Below are 14,128 nucleotides of genomic sequence, written 5' to 3'. Positions count from 1 at the left end.
CCTAGGACTCTAACTGATTTGTATGTTTACATCAATATTGTTAAAATTTCAACAATTGTGAATATAAGGGCACTGTTGTTAATGAAAATCACTACTCTCTGAAAGTTGATAGATCAATGTCTTTGATGAATTTTCGAATTCTCCATGATAGAGGCTCCTTCTTTTCCCTATAGAAACATGCCTAAGTCTTCATTACCCTAAAATTAAGACTTTCCTGAGTTTTGTTTCCAATTCAAGGTATTATTATCTCCATTTCCATTCCTAGCCCAAGAACCACAAGGTAGAGATGACAGTTTTTATGGCACTTGCATAGTGAGTGGTATGGTCTAGGTATTAAGGTAGTAATTAAGGAAGTAATATCTTAGATTATTTTCTTACTTTACATCCTCACTACCCTCTGCTTAAACGCAAGCACTCTCATCTCTTATTCTGCTGAAATTTTCTGTTTCTCCCAACAGGCAATATGGGGTAGTTGAGAGTGCTGGCTCTGGTACCGGCATTCTTGGATGAATCTTGATTCACCACTCCGTTGCTCTGGAAACTTGGGCATAGTTACCTAATATGATAGCTTACTTTCTCTGTAGAATGGGGATTGTCGTGTGGATTCAATTATTTGATGTATGTAAGCACTAGGCACAGTGCAAGAGAAATGACAAGTATTCAAGTATTAGGTGGTATCATTATTATTTTTATTGTCATCATTATTTTCTAGTATTAATCTTTAATCTTAAATTTCTAGTTGAAGTCTTATAAAATTGAAAAGAAGATGGCAGAATTTTAGTAATTTTAAACCAGCCAGACATTAAAATACTTTGTTCTTTCACAGCTTGCCCACAGACAAATTCAGGAAATTTTTACTTGAGCAAGAAAATACTTCAGCAGAAAAAGTAATAGCCTCAGCAAGAAAATACTTTGGTAGAAGAAAAAAAATAACCTCAGCCAAGAAGAAACTGAAAGCTCAAGAAATTGTCCATCACGTGCTGCCTCACATAATTCTCAAGGTTATGACATTATCCAAATTAGATTACTACGTGAACATGTTTTATAACCATAAAGTGGTTACTATATTTTCTTCTGTAAACAGAACACCATTAACAATTTCTGAAACCATGTTAATAAAGTCATGTGTCTAATAGGCATCTCACACTTAACATACTTGAAACTTAAATCTTATTTCTTCTCCCACACTCAATCTATTTTAATAAATGGCAATATTCCTTATGTGGTTGGTTCCAGTCCCATATCTGAGAGTCACATTTGACTCTTCTTTTAAAATAAATTCCACTCACTTGCCACAACCATGCATCTACACATCTTAATGACTCAGGTTAAAATTTTGAAAACTTCTCGCTACCTCTTTGACTACCTAGTAAAAGCCTCCATAATCTCTCAACTAACCTACCATAACAACATCCAATCTGGTCTCATTGTTTCTAGTGTTATCAACTGTAGACTAGTTTCCCCACAGCCACTAAAGCGATCCTTTTGAAAGATTAAACTAGGTCTTACTCTCCTACTCAAAATTTTCCAATGGCTTTCCCTCCATTGGAAGTTGGATTTTATATTAATTCCTTATGTACTACGTAAGTCACCACCATATTTGGAGGACATCCCCCATACACTGCTTTAATTTCATGTCCTAGGACACCTCCCCTACCTCACTCTGTTCTGGATACAGTGGTCTCCTTATTGTTCCTTGAATATATCAGCTAAAATTCTGCCCTGAGAGCCTTTTGTACTTAAAGCCCCCACTGCTTCTGAATAACAACCTTCATCCAGATATTTGAGTGGCAATCTTCTTTATTCATTCAGACCTCTTCCCAAATTTCCCATTTTGGGAGGCTTTTCCTGAGCACACTATCTAAAATAGAACTGACATCAGTTATCTATCTGTCTACACTACTCCATTTTTCCTCATAGTACTTTTCATTACCTAATATATTCTAGTAAGAAAGAAAAATAAATACAAGCTTAAAGAACACAGGGACTTTGAAGTTTTGCTCACTGCTATATCCCACCACTAGAGAGTACTTGGCACATAGTAACTGGTCAATATTTATTTTCTTAATAAAAGAATGAATTACTTTATGGCTCTTGATGTGAAAAAGTAATCATTATATTTAATTCACTTATCTCTTTTACCAAAATATAGAGATTTTTTGGTTCCATTCAGTTCAGTTGCTCAGTTGCGTCAGACTTTTTGCAATCCCATGGACTGCAGCATGCCAGGCCTCCCTGTCCACCACCAACTCCTGGAGTTTACTCAGACTCATGTTCATCGAGACAGTGATGCCATCCAACCATCTCATTCTCTGTCATACCCTTCTCCTCCCACCTTCAATCTTTCCAGCATCAGGGTCTTTTCCAGTGAGTCAGTTCTTCGCATCAGGTAGCCAAAGGATTGGAGTTTCAGCTTCAGCATCACTGCTTCCAATGAACATTCACGACTGATTTACTTTAGGATGGACTAGTTGGATCTCCTTGCAGTCCAAGTGACTCTCAAGAGTCTTCTCCAACACCACAGTTCAAAAGTATCGATTCTTCCATGCTCAGCTTCATATCTATAAAGGTGCAACCTACACATGGACATCATCAGATGGTCAACACCGAAATCAGATTGATTATATTCTTTGCAGCCAAAGATGGAGAAGCTCTATACAGTCAGCAAAAACAAGACCGGGAGCTGACTATGGCTCAGATCATGAACTCCTTATTGCCAAATTCAGCCTTAAATTGAAGACAGTAGGGAAAACCATTAGACCATTCAGGTATGACCTAAATAAAACCCCTTGTGATTATACAGTGGAAGTGAGAAATATATTTAAGGGATTAGATCTGATAGACAGAGTGCCTGATGAACTATGGATGGAGGTTCGTGACATTGTACAGGAGACAGGGATCAAGACCATCACCATGGAAAAGAAATGCAAAAAAGCAAAATGGCTGTCTGAGGAGGGCTTACAAATAGCTGTGAAAAGAAGAGAAGAGAAAAGCAAAGGAGAAAAGGAAAGATATAAGCATCTGAATACAGAGTTCCAAAGAATAGCAAGAAGAGATAAGAAAGCTTTCCTCAGCGATCAATGCAAAGAAATAGAGGAAAACAACAGAATGGGAAAGACTAGAGATCTCTTCAAGAAAACTAGAGATATCAAGGGAACATTTCATGCAAAGATGGGCTCCATAAAGGACAGAAATGGTATGGACCTAACAGAAGCAGAAGATATTAAGAAGAGGTGGCAAGAATACACAGAAGAACTGTACAAAAAAGAGCTTCACAACCAAGATAATCACGATGGTGTGATCACTCACCCAGAGCCAGACATCCTGGGATGTGAAGTCAAGTGGCCCTTAGAAAGCATCACTATGAACAAAGCTAGTGGAGGTGATGGAATTCCAGTTGAGATATTTCAAAGACTGAAAGATGATGCTGTGAAAGTGCTGCATTCAATATACCAGCAAATTTGGAAACCTCAGCAGTGGCCACAGGACTGGAAAAGGTCAGTTTTCATTCCAATCCCAAAGAAAGGCAATGCCAAAGAATGCTCAAACTACCACACAATTGCACTCATCTCACATGCTAGTAAGGTAATGCTCAAAATTCTCCCAGCCAGGCTTCAGCAATACGTGAACCGTGAACTCCCTGATGTTCAAGCTGGTTTTAGAAAAGGCAGAGGAACCAGAGATCAAATTGCCAACATCCGCTGGATCATGGAAAAAGCAAGAGAGTTCCAGAAAATCATCTACTTCTGCTTTATTGATTATGCCAAAGCCTTTGATTGTGTGGATTACAATAAACTGTGGAAAATTCTGAAAGAGATGGGAATATCAGACCACCTGACCTACCTCTTGAGAAACCTATATGCAGGTCAGGAAGCAACAGTTAGAACTGGACATGGAACAACAGACTGGTTCGAAACGGGAAAAGGAGGACGTCAAGGCTGTATATTGTTACCCTGCTTATTTATCTTATATGCAGAGTACATCATGAGAAACGCTGGACTGGAAGAAGCACAAGATGGAATCAAGATTGCCGGAAGAAATATCAATAACCTCAGATATGCAGATGACACCACCCTTATGGCAGTAAGTGAAGAGGAACTAAAAAGCCTCCTGATGAAAGTGAAAGAGGAGAGTGAAAAGGCTGGCTTAAACCTCAACATTCAGAAAATGAAGATCATGGCATCTGGTCCCATCACTTCATGGCAAATAGATGGGGAAACAGTAGAAACAGTGTCAGACTTTATTTTTTGGGGCTCCAAAATCACTGCAGATGGTGATTGCAGCCATGAAATTAAAAGACGCTTACTCCTTGGAAGAAAAGTTATGACAAACCTAGACAGTATATTCAAAAGCAGAGACATTACTTTGCCGACTAAGGTCCGTCTAGTCAAGGCTATGGTTTTTCCAGTAGTCATGTATGGATGTGAGAGTTGGACTGTGAAGAAAGCTGAGCCCCAAAGAATTGATGCTTCTGAACTGTGATGTTGGAGAAGACTCTTGAGAGTCCCTTGGACTGCAAGGAGATCCAACCAGTCCATTCTGAAGGAGATCAGCCCTGGGATTTCTTTGGAAGGAATGATGCTAAAGCTGAAGCTCCAGTACTTTGGCCATCTCATGCGAAGAGTTGACTCATTGGAAAAGACTCTGATGCTGGGAGGGATTGGGGGCAGGAGAAGAAGGGGATGACAGAGGATGAGATGGCTGGATAGCATCACTGACTCGATGGACGCGAGTCTGAGTGAACTCCGGGAGTTGGTGATGGACAGGGAGGCCTGGCGTGCTGCGATTCATGGGGTCGCAAAGAGTTGGACAAGACTGAGTGACTGAACTGAACTGACTCTGCATATAAGTTAAATAAGCAGGGTGACAATATACAGCCTTGACGTCCACCTTTTCCTATTTCGAACCAGTCTGTTGTTCCATGTCCAGTTCTAACTGTTGCTTCCTGACCTGCATATAGGTTTCTCAAGAGGCAGGTCCGGTGGTCTGGTATTCCCATCTCTTTCAGAATTTTCCACATTTATTGTGATCCACACAGTCAAAGGCTTTGGCATAGTCAATAAAGCAGAAGTAGATTATTATTGCTTAAATCATACTTCTCTTTCCTGCCAAAAGATAAAGTTTACAAATGCTTCAAATTATCTACCATCCAAATATTTAATATTTTGAAGAAGGAAATAATTTAAAGATCAAAAAATCCTGTAATTTTTTTAAAAATTGGTAACATTGTGTTTGAAATTTCTTTCCTTCTTGAAGTATCACTGTAAAGCAACATTTGAATGAAGAATGATTATATGGGCAAGCATTTGTAGGAAACTAAGAAACCAAATTATGCCTCTTAATGCTAATACCCCATGTGACAAAACAATAAGGTGCCTAAAAGTCATGTCATACAAAACTGATAATGTAGCAAAAGCTAGATTTTCAGGAAGGCTGCTGCTGCTACTGCTGCTAAGTGGCTTCAGTCACGTCCAACTCTGTGCTACCCCATAGACGGCAGCCCACCAGGCTCCCCCATCCTTGGGATTCTCCAGGCAAGAACACTGGAGTGGGTGCCATTTCCTTCTCCAATGCATGAAAGTGAAAGTGAAGCACTCAGTCGTGTTCGACTCTTAGCCACCCCATGGACTGCAGCCTACTAGGCTCTTCCGTCCATGGGATTTTCCAGGCAAGAGTACTGGATCAGGAAGGCTAACCATGCCCAAATACTTCAAACAGCAAGCATTCACTTTTATTTGCACTTTACTGACCTATATTACTTGCATGCTAAGTCGCTCCAGTCGTGTCTGACTCTTTGCTACCCTATGGGCTGTAGCCCACCAAGCTCCTCTGTCCATGAGATTTCCCAGGCAAGAATACTGGAGGGGGTTGCCTGCCCTCCTCCAGGGGATCTTCCCTACCCACATATCCTAAGGCTTCTGCATTCCAGGTGGATTCTTTACCACTGAGCCACCAGGGAAGACTGCCCTACATTGCTTTTTCTCTCTCAGATTGGCTCTAGAGAAACAGACTTGTGATGATAGCCAGTGGGAATAGAATCAATGTAAATTCCTGTGACTAAGTCAGTTTAAAATTTGCAAAGATAGATAATCCTCCTAGTGTACACAGTTAGCCTTTCTTTGCCAAGATTACATATTGTGTCCTCTTGGCATGGTCCTGAAGAGGGCTTACGTGCTTTGTGTTTTAAGTAAAAACTCGATTTGTTGTGGCAGTTTTAATCAGAACACATTCCAGTTTGAATCATTGCATCCAACTTTGCAAAAACTCTGTTTTAAATAGCTTCAACTGGAAAAGTTTATTATTTTGAACTCTAAAAATGAACAAATTGATTCACAAAGGCATAGGCATTTGAATGGTGGTGAGTGATTTTCATTTGGTTTATACATTCTGCTTCCAAAATGGGAGGTTTTTCCACACAAAAAGAAAAAGAAAAAAAAACGCTGAAATATACTCAGAATTCACATGTGTTTTTACAATGAACTCCAAAAAAAAGTTCAGCCTTTTTTCAAATTTTTTTACTTGCAAAACTTCTGAACTGATGGCTCAAAAATCCATTCGATTTTCCATACCTCCTGAAACAGTTTCAATATGATGATCTGTTTTGGCATGTCTTCCCAGGAGATTACTAAATTAAATCTGCACTACTTTCCTGGCCGCCGATGCTTTGATGGTCTATTTCCAGAATCTGGCAACAAGGCTGGCACCATTAAAAGTCTTTGAAATGCAGACCTTATAAGTAGGGAAATGGCAAGGAAGACGACTTGCAGACGGAATGGCAGAAGCATCAGGGAGGGAGAGATGGAATGCAGAGAAAGGAAATTTCCACTCCCAAAGCTTTTTTAAAAAGATGGTGATTGGGAACAGTGATGCTCCAGAAAGACAGAACTTCAATCACACAACAGCACTCGGCAGTTAAACAACAAATTCTACCCTGAATTACCCCCGGAGGAAATCATTTCAGAATCCCCACGGTGGCTTTGCCAATGTCTGTGGATTTTTGCATCTCACTGTCTTTCATCACTCTTAGTAACCCCACGAAAACAGCCTCATAAAAGCGAGGTGGAACGGAGTCAGGTTCCGAGGCACAAGTCAGCACGTCCTCCTGAGAGGACTTGTGTCCCGGAGGAGGCAAGCTTCCTGGCCGCCGCCTGCGGGCAACTCGCGGGTTGGGGGGCGGGAGGCGGGGCACAGGGGAGGGATCCGCGCCTCCTATTGGCTGCCTCCAGGGCACCGCCCCCAAACCCTGGTCGCCGTCGCGAAGGACGCGGCGTCGGTTGCTTGTCAACATGGCGGCGGCGTCGCCACCTCTGCCGTTTCCAGGCAAGGTCGCCGCTGCGGCAGCTGCCGTCGACACCACAGCCGAGAGCGCCGCTGTGCGGGAACCGGAGCTGCGGCGGCCAACTTTCCCGCCTCAGTGACCCGAGGCTTGAGAGAAGGAGTGCTGGGAGGGCCGAAGGAGGCAGCGGGAGCTGCCATGAGGGAGGCTCTGGGGGCTAGCCGGGAGGCGGCGCTGAGGTGAAGGATGCTGACCAGGAGGCCTGGAGCCCGGAGCGCGGTCCCAGGACTGGGCGCTGAATCCTCGGACACCCACGTCAAAGCCCCCCTCAGCCCTCGCTTGAGCGGCGGGCGTCACCGACCTGGCGCCTACCTGTATCCTTCCAGCCGTGGTTGCCTGGGTGGCGGTGTTGGAAGTGGGGAGCCCCATCTTTTTTCTGTTCTGTTCCCATTATCACAGATGCTAGATGAGAGAAACCGGCCAGTCATCTTAATGCGGGTATTTGCTCCGGCAACTGTCGCTGCTCCCCTTAAACCTGAAATATCATCTTCTATTCTAGGACCACTTTCCCGGCCACCTTGTTATCTCCCCCGTTTTCAACTTTGCAGTAAAAAAAAAAAAATTTTTTTTAATGAGTTTTGAAATGGGTAAACGTGTTCTCTGGGGATTGTTTTCTTGTGGAGTTAGGCCATTATGTTCTTTACTTCGTATTATCCATCTGATAATTCATGCTGCTTGGAGAAGAATGCCGCAAGTAAATAAAATGTTTTGGTCTCCTGAAATAGTCCGTCTTAACAGTTAACCTAACACTTCATTTATTTTACAGAGCTGCTAAAGCCTAACATATTTGGTTAATTTGTTTTGTTTTCCATCCTCTGCCCAGTCTGTTGTCAGAGAGACAACAGACAGAAAATGAGAAGCAAAGGACCTGGAGCCTTCGCACAGGTTTATCACTGACTTGTCCCTACCTAAGAATTGGTCTAGCCCACCTTTGACATTATTATTGGTTGCATTGTAGAAAATTGAAAGTGTTAAACAGTTCTGTTTTCCGAATATGTAAACCATGTTTATTCCTTCAGAGAGTGTTATGATAATTAGAGTGTAACCTTTGTATTCTCAGAGGACTTGGTTGGTAGTGATGATGCTGTGTAATCATCTTCTTTCTTGTCAGAGAGTCTCTGCTTTTCAAATTAATTCCCACTTTCTTATTGTCTCCCGGTTCTGGGAGTTGCACTTTTAAAAGCAAGTCAACAAGCAATTTTCATTTAGTGCCTCCTTTTTTGGCTAGGTGCTTGGGATACAACTCTAGTGAGGAAGACAGGTACATACAAAGCTTAAATAATGGTAAATATTCCTCTTCTGATCATGCTTCCTCAAGCTTTTATCCCATCTCTTCTTGCTTTAGTTGACTTTTCAGAATGCTAACCTGCAATGACAGCTTCTAATTCTTTTCATCTATTCATTATTAACTCCATTCACTTTGGCTTTTGGCCTTGCTGCTCCTCAAAACTATCCTGATTCAAGGTGTAATCTGAAATAAACCAGATTGTTTTCAGTATGGATTTGATTCTGCCCCATTGACATTGTGTTTACTTGAACCCTGAACTCCTATTACACTGACCCTGATTTATCTGTAAATCAGAAAATAGGGAAGCACTGTAAGTGGCTCATTGGCAAGGTGTATCTTTCCATCATTTTCATTAGTGAAATGATCATAGACTTAGTATTTTTAAATTTTTAAGGTGTGAATGTTGATACAACAAAGGAAATAGTTGTAAAATAAATTTGGCAGTACCTCAAATGAACAAAACCAAATAGATATAATTCCAGAATTATAATGTTGGTTTCCTATAAAGAAATGTATTACTAAAAATTTACTTAAATACTAAATATATAGTTAAAATTAAGAAAGTTGTAAATAATCATTTCAATAGATACCCTGAGCCTTTGCTAAAATCCAACAACTTTTGCTAGTGTATGTGTGTGTATGCATCTATATGTATTATATATAATATACATTTTTTCCTAGTTTATACATATATGAAAGTGAAAGTGAAAGTGAAGTCGCTCAGTGGTGTCCGACTCTTTGCGACCCCGGGGGCTATAGCCTGCCAGGCTTCTCAGTCCATGGGATTTTCCAGGCAAGAGTACTGGAGTGGGTTGCCATTTCCTTCTCCAGGGGATCTTCCCGACCCCGGGATCAAACCTGGATCTATATAGTTGCTAGTAAATCAAGAATATCATTGTTACTAGTTGGAGAAACACTTAAGTACTTGTGTCATATTGTACATTTTCAGTGTCTGTAATGTTTCATATTGGATACCTGGTACAGAGTAGGTGTGCAAATTTATTAATAACTAAATTTTTTAAAATGAGCTGTAGACTTAAAATAAGAAGTGGCTTGGTAAAATTTCTACATGTGACTTCTGAATATGAATTCAGTACTCAGAGGCTGTATTTCTCTACTCGCATTGGAATTTCCTAACTCCAAAAGCTATGGAAGAACAAAACTTCATGAAGTTTATCTAATTAAAATTAGATGAAGTTCTATAATTTCAACTTCTTAAAACAATTCAAAAGAAAATAGAATAAAATTTATTTTCAAAAAAACGAGGGCAGTTCTCTCATGTCCCCTTCACAGTATGCCTCCTTTTTTCTCACAAGTATCTCCAGTCTTTTCCCCTTCCATTTATCCTAGCATCCACCTTGCCTCTTTTTATTCCCTACCCAGTTTAAACCTGTTTTTAATTATCTACACATATTCTCTCAACAATATCCTTGGTTTTTTGTACTCCTGTTCTTCTTTCTCAACCATCCAATAACTATTACCACCCTATATTTCTGCGCCTTCACTCAATAGTGAAAAATCTATCAGAGAAAAGTCACAAGATTGCTGTGGTTTGATTGTTCTCAGCTTCACCAGAACAAGAACGAAATTCTGTCTTGTTCATTTTAAATTAATTTCTGTGCCAGATCTTGATCACCTCCCCTCATTCTTAATAGCCTCTTTTACTATTTTATAAGAGAATGGATGCATAAACTCCCTCAGGTCCCTCCCAACAAACAACACAAACCATCCTACTCCCATCACCAACCTCAGTCCCCTACCCTATCTTTTTTTCCAGGCTCACTGATGGGATATCACTTTTACTGTAGAAGGTTAATCCATTCACTTATGCCCTGTTTTCATCACCTCTCTTCTCAGTAACCCTGGATTGTAAATTATCCTAACTCTCTATTACAATTTACTTCCAACTCTTCCCTAACAGCCTTCTTTCCCTAAAGCCTGTAAACACCCTCTAGTCTTGACTATCCTTAAAACTAAAAATCACATCTTTTGATCATAAGAACTCTTATAACTGTTTTAATATCTCCTGTCTCATTATTCAAACCACTAAAAAAGAATAGTCTAAATTCACTGTCTCTACCTTGAGTTACACTTTATACTTCATTCCAAAATATACTTGAACTGATTAAAAAAAAAAAAAAAAGGCATGGACTGTAGTCTGTCAGGCTTCTCAGTCCATGGAATTCTCCAGGCAAGAATACTGGAGTGGGTTGCCATGCCCTTCTCCAGGGAATCTTCCCTACCCAGGGATTGAACCCAGGTCTCCTGCATTGCAGGAACATTCTTTACCCTCTGAGCTACCAGGTGGTTCATAAAAAATAAATACAAAATTGTAAAGAAAAACTGACAGAAAATAGATTTTCACATTTTTCATAACTTGAAGATATAGCTACTTTACCTTTTGAAAAGCAAGAACCAATTTCAAATGAAAAGTATTTCAAAGATAACTTGTTAATTTAAAACTTTAAGGGGAAATTGTATAATTAAATAAAATGAATTATCTGGAGAAAATACTTGTAATTATGATAGAAGGTTAATATTTACACTATTCTATCTCTATTGAATTTACTGAAATTGATTTTTTAAATGAAGTTCTCAATAGATGAATGACCAGTGACTCTGAACTAACAATTCACCAAAGAGGAAAATAAAAATATAGTATCAAATAAGACAAAGACAATTATTCTGTTTTGCTAATGCATACATACTAAAACCTGACTTCCCACATGGTCTTACTTTTTTTAAAAGTACTGCCTTATACTCATGAGGTTTTAACTCATATACATATATTTCTAATGACATGTTAATTTATATAACCCTTTTGGAAATCAATTTGTCTGTGAGACACTGAAAGCTATGAAGATATGTATACCTTTTGTCTTAGTTTATCTGCTGAGAATTTTCTCCAAGGAAATCATTCAGCAAGCTTTCATTACGCCATTACCATATTCTAAGTGCCATGCCAGGCATATTATATTTTATAGAAATGTAGAGGAGATACACATGATGTACCCATGAGAGTGTCATATCATCCAGTGAGGGTTAGAAAAAGCTTCATAGGGTAGGAACTGTTTGAGGTGTCCCTGAAAGGATGGATAGAGTTATCCAGCATGTACCAAAATATAATGGCATACTATGTCATGGCTTGTTCTGTTAATAAGTATCTTAGTGTGATAGTGTGACTGAGCTAAGAGTCATGTAGGGAAGTGTTGAAAAATGAAGATGAAAAAACAGACCAAATTATAGGATGCCTTGTATTCTAATTTTATCATGAAAGTAACAGAGAGATTTTGGAGAACAGCAAAGAATGAGAGACCTAGTGAGATTTGTGTTTAGCTGGTTTTGTGGACATTCAAATGTAGGAATGACAAGTTTAGGAGTAATATGATGAGTTAAAAGACTACTGAAGTGGTCTGGGCAAGGGATTTAGAGCATCAGAGTCAAGGCTGTTGAAGAAGGTACAGAGAAGAAAAAGAATCAGGATAGCTCTAATAATTTAACAAGAGTATTGGTTATATGATTCATAGTTATTAGTGGTGGTACAATATTTGAAACAACCTAAATGAGCTACAATTAGAAAAATACTATATTGGGAGAGGATGAGGTGGGGTATATTAGGCTATCCTTTTAAGTTACAATCATTATGTATTACTTAGCCAGTACTACAACCTATGATTTTCTTGGTTTTGTTGTTGGTTGGTTGTTTTTTTTTTTAATATAAATATATAAACTTTCTTTGAACAAGTATTTAACTATGGTTCTTATGGAAGTATCTTACCTTTACAGTACAGCTTGTATGAAAAATAAAAGTTTAACCAGCCATCTAATATTTTTTAAATTTGAATACCATACTTTGAAGAGATGCAAAGGCAAAGCCTCTTTTATAACTCAGCAGGCAATATTATATATATATATATGTAGAGCGTAGAAGGCAACGGCAACCCACTCCAGTACTCTTGCCTGGAAAATCCCATGGATGGAGGAGCCTGGTAGGCTGCAGTCCATGGGGTCGTGAAGTCAGACACAACTGAGCGACTTCACTTTCACTTTTCAGTTTCATCCATTGGAGAAGGAAATGGCAACCCACTCCAGTGTTCTTACCTGGAGAATCCCAGGAACGGGGGACCCTGGTGGGTTGCTGTCTATGGGGTCGCACAGAGTTAGGCACGACTGAAGCAACTTAGCAGCAGCATATATGTAGAGAGAGATTTAATTAAATCTAACAATATATAGTTGTCAGAACATTATTACAAACTTTACATTTGTGATTTTCTTTATGTTACTGTGGTGAGACTGCAAGCATGTTAAAACCTTGAACACAATTGTTTCCACGTGCATCATACTCCTTCATATTTCTCACCTGAACTGAAGCAACTTCTCCCTTTCCTCCCACCAACAGTGTTGATCTTGGGTACCCTGAAAGGATGTGGCACTTTCCTCCACTGAGATGTTGTGATTTAGCAGTTAGCCATCTTGTTGAAGTCTGACTCTTTCTAGTAAATTACTCTGTTGGAAGAAGAAGCTAAATCTTTCTTTAGCTTTTTCCATGGTAACAAAGAACCAGATTCCTTCCTTTTTTTTGTTTCAATTTTATAAATCCTTCAAAAGAAACATTAAGTAAAATTATCATGTATGCAAGTGCATGTATTTGTTTATGGCAAGGTATAAAATTTTATAATAAATTAATTATGGCCAATGGCATAAAAATAGATAAATAGCAACATAGTTGAAAGTGCCCATTCACAAAGTTTCAAATGACTAAAACAGTCAAATAAATGTGATTGGTTTGAAGTATATAGTATTGGATAGGTTTTTTTTACTATGTTGCTGAAATACTGTAGGATCCTAAAATTAAGACATTTTGAATTAACAAATTATGTACTGCTTAACTTATTTAATATGTTATTTTACCACTAACACTTATATCTTATAAAAATTTTGATTAAATAGACCTCTTAAAGAGAATTTCAAATCTTTATTTGGGGGGAGAGGTGATTTAAACATAGTTTATTCTAAAAAGACAACTAGGCATGCTCACAATATATAACTTCAATACAATCTTATATACATCTACATCTAATGATGAGGTTCTGGAAATGGTAATTCAATGACCACTTCTTAAAACTTCGGAATCATTAAAAGCAGAAAAATACTATGATAAACTTGATAAAGGCATTCAGTAATGCCAGTTGAAATGTAGCTGAGTAAATGCAGACATCAGTTAACCACAGTAATTCAACTTATTTAAAGAAATAAATTTCAAATGAATGGATGATTTAGATAACTAAAATACTCTTTATCTGGCAAACTTCTTGTAAACACTGCTATGTATGGTTTTCCTGATGGTTTTTTTTATAACCTATGAGTAAATTAGCAAATTTTCCCAGTTATATTGCTAGCTGATTTTTAATATTTTGGTATGACTTTCATAATGTGAATTAAAATATCAACCGAAACATTTAACTCATCTGCTTTATATTAGTGAAATATAACCTCCTTTCATT

At 38.8% G+C, this 14,128-nt stretch overlaps 1 protein-coding gene across 1 annotated transcript in view; it reads left to right on the top strand.

Annotated features, from left to right (window-relative positions):
- Positions 1 to 7,522: 7,522 nt before the first annotated feature.
- Positions 7,523 to 14,128, top strand: part of CEP126 (centrosomal protein 126) — a 112,355-nt gene continuing 105,749 nt past the window's right edge. Inside the window, exon 1 of the mRNA XM_052653297.1 lies at positions 7,523 to 7,650. Coding sequence (XP_052509257.1) covers positions 7,523 to 7,650 — 128 coding nt within the window. The remainder of the gene's footprint in view (positions 7,651 to 14,128) is intronic.

This window comes from Budorcas taxicolor, chromosome 15 (genome assembly GCF_023091745.1).
Source record: "Budorcas taxicolor isolate Tak-1 chromosome 15, Takin1.1, whole genome shotgun sequence".
NCBI classification, from domain to species: domain Eukaryota; kingdom Metazoa; phylum Chordata; class Mammalia; order Artiodactyla; family Bovidae; genus Budorcas; species Budorcas taxicolor.
This window is presented reverse-complemented; position numbering and strand designations above follow the sequence as displayed.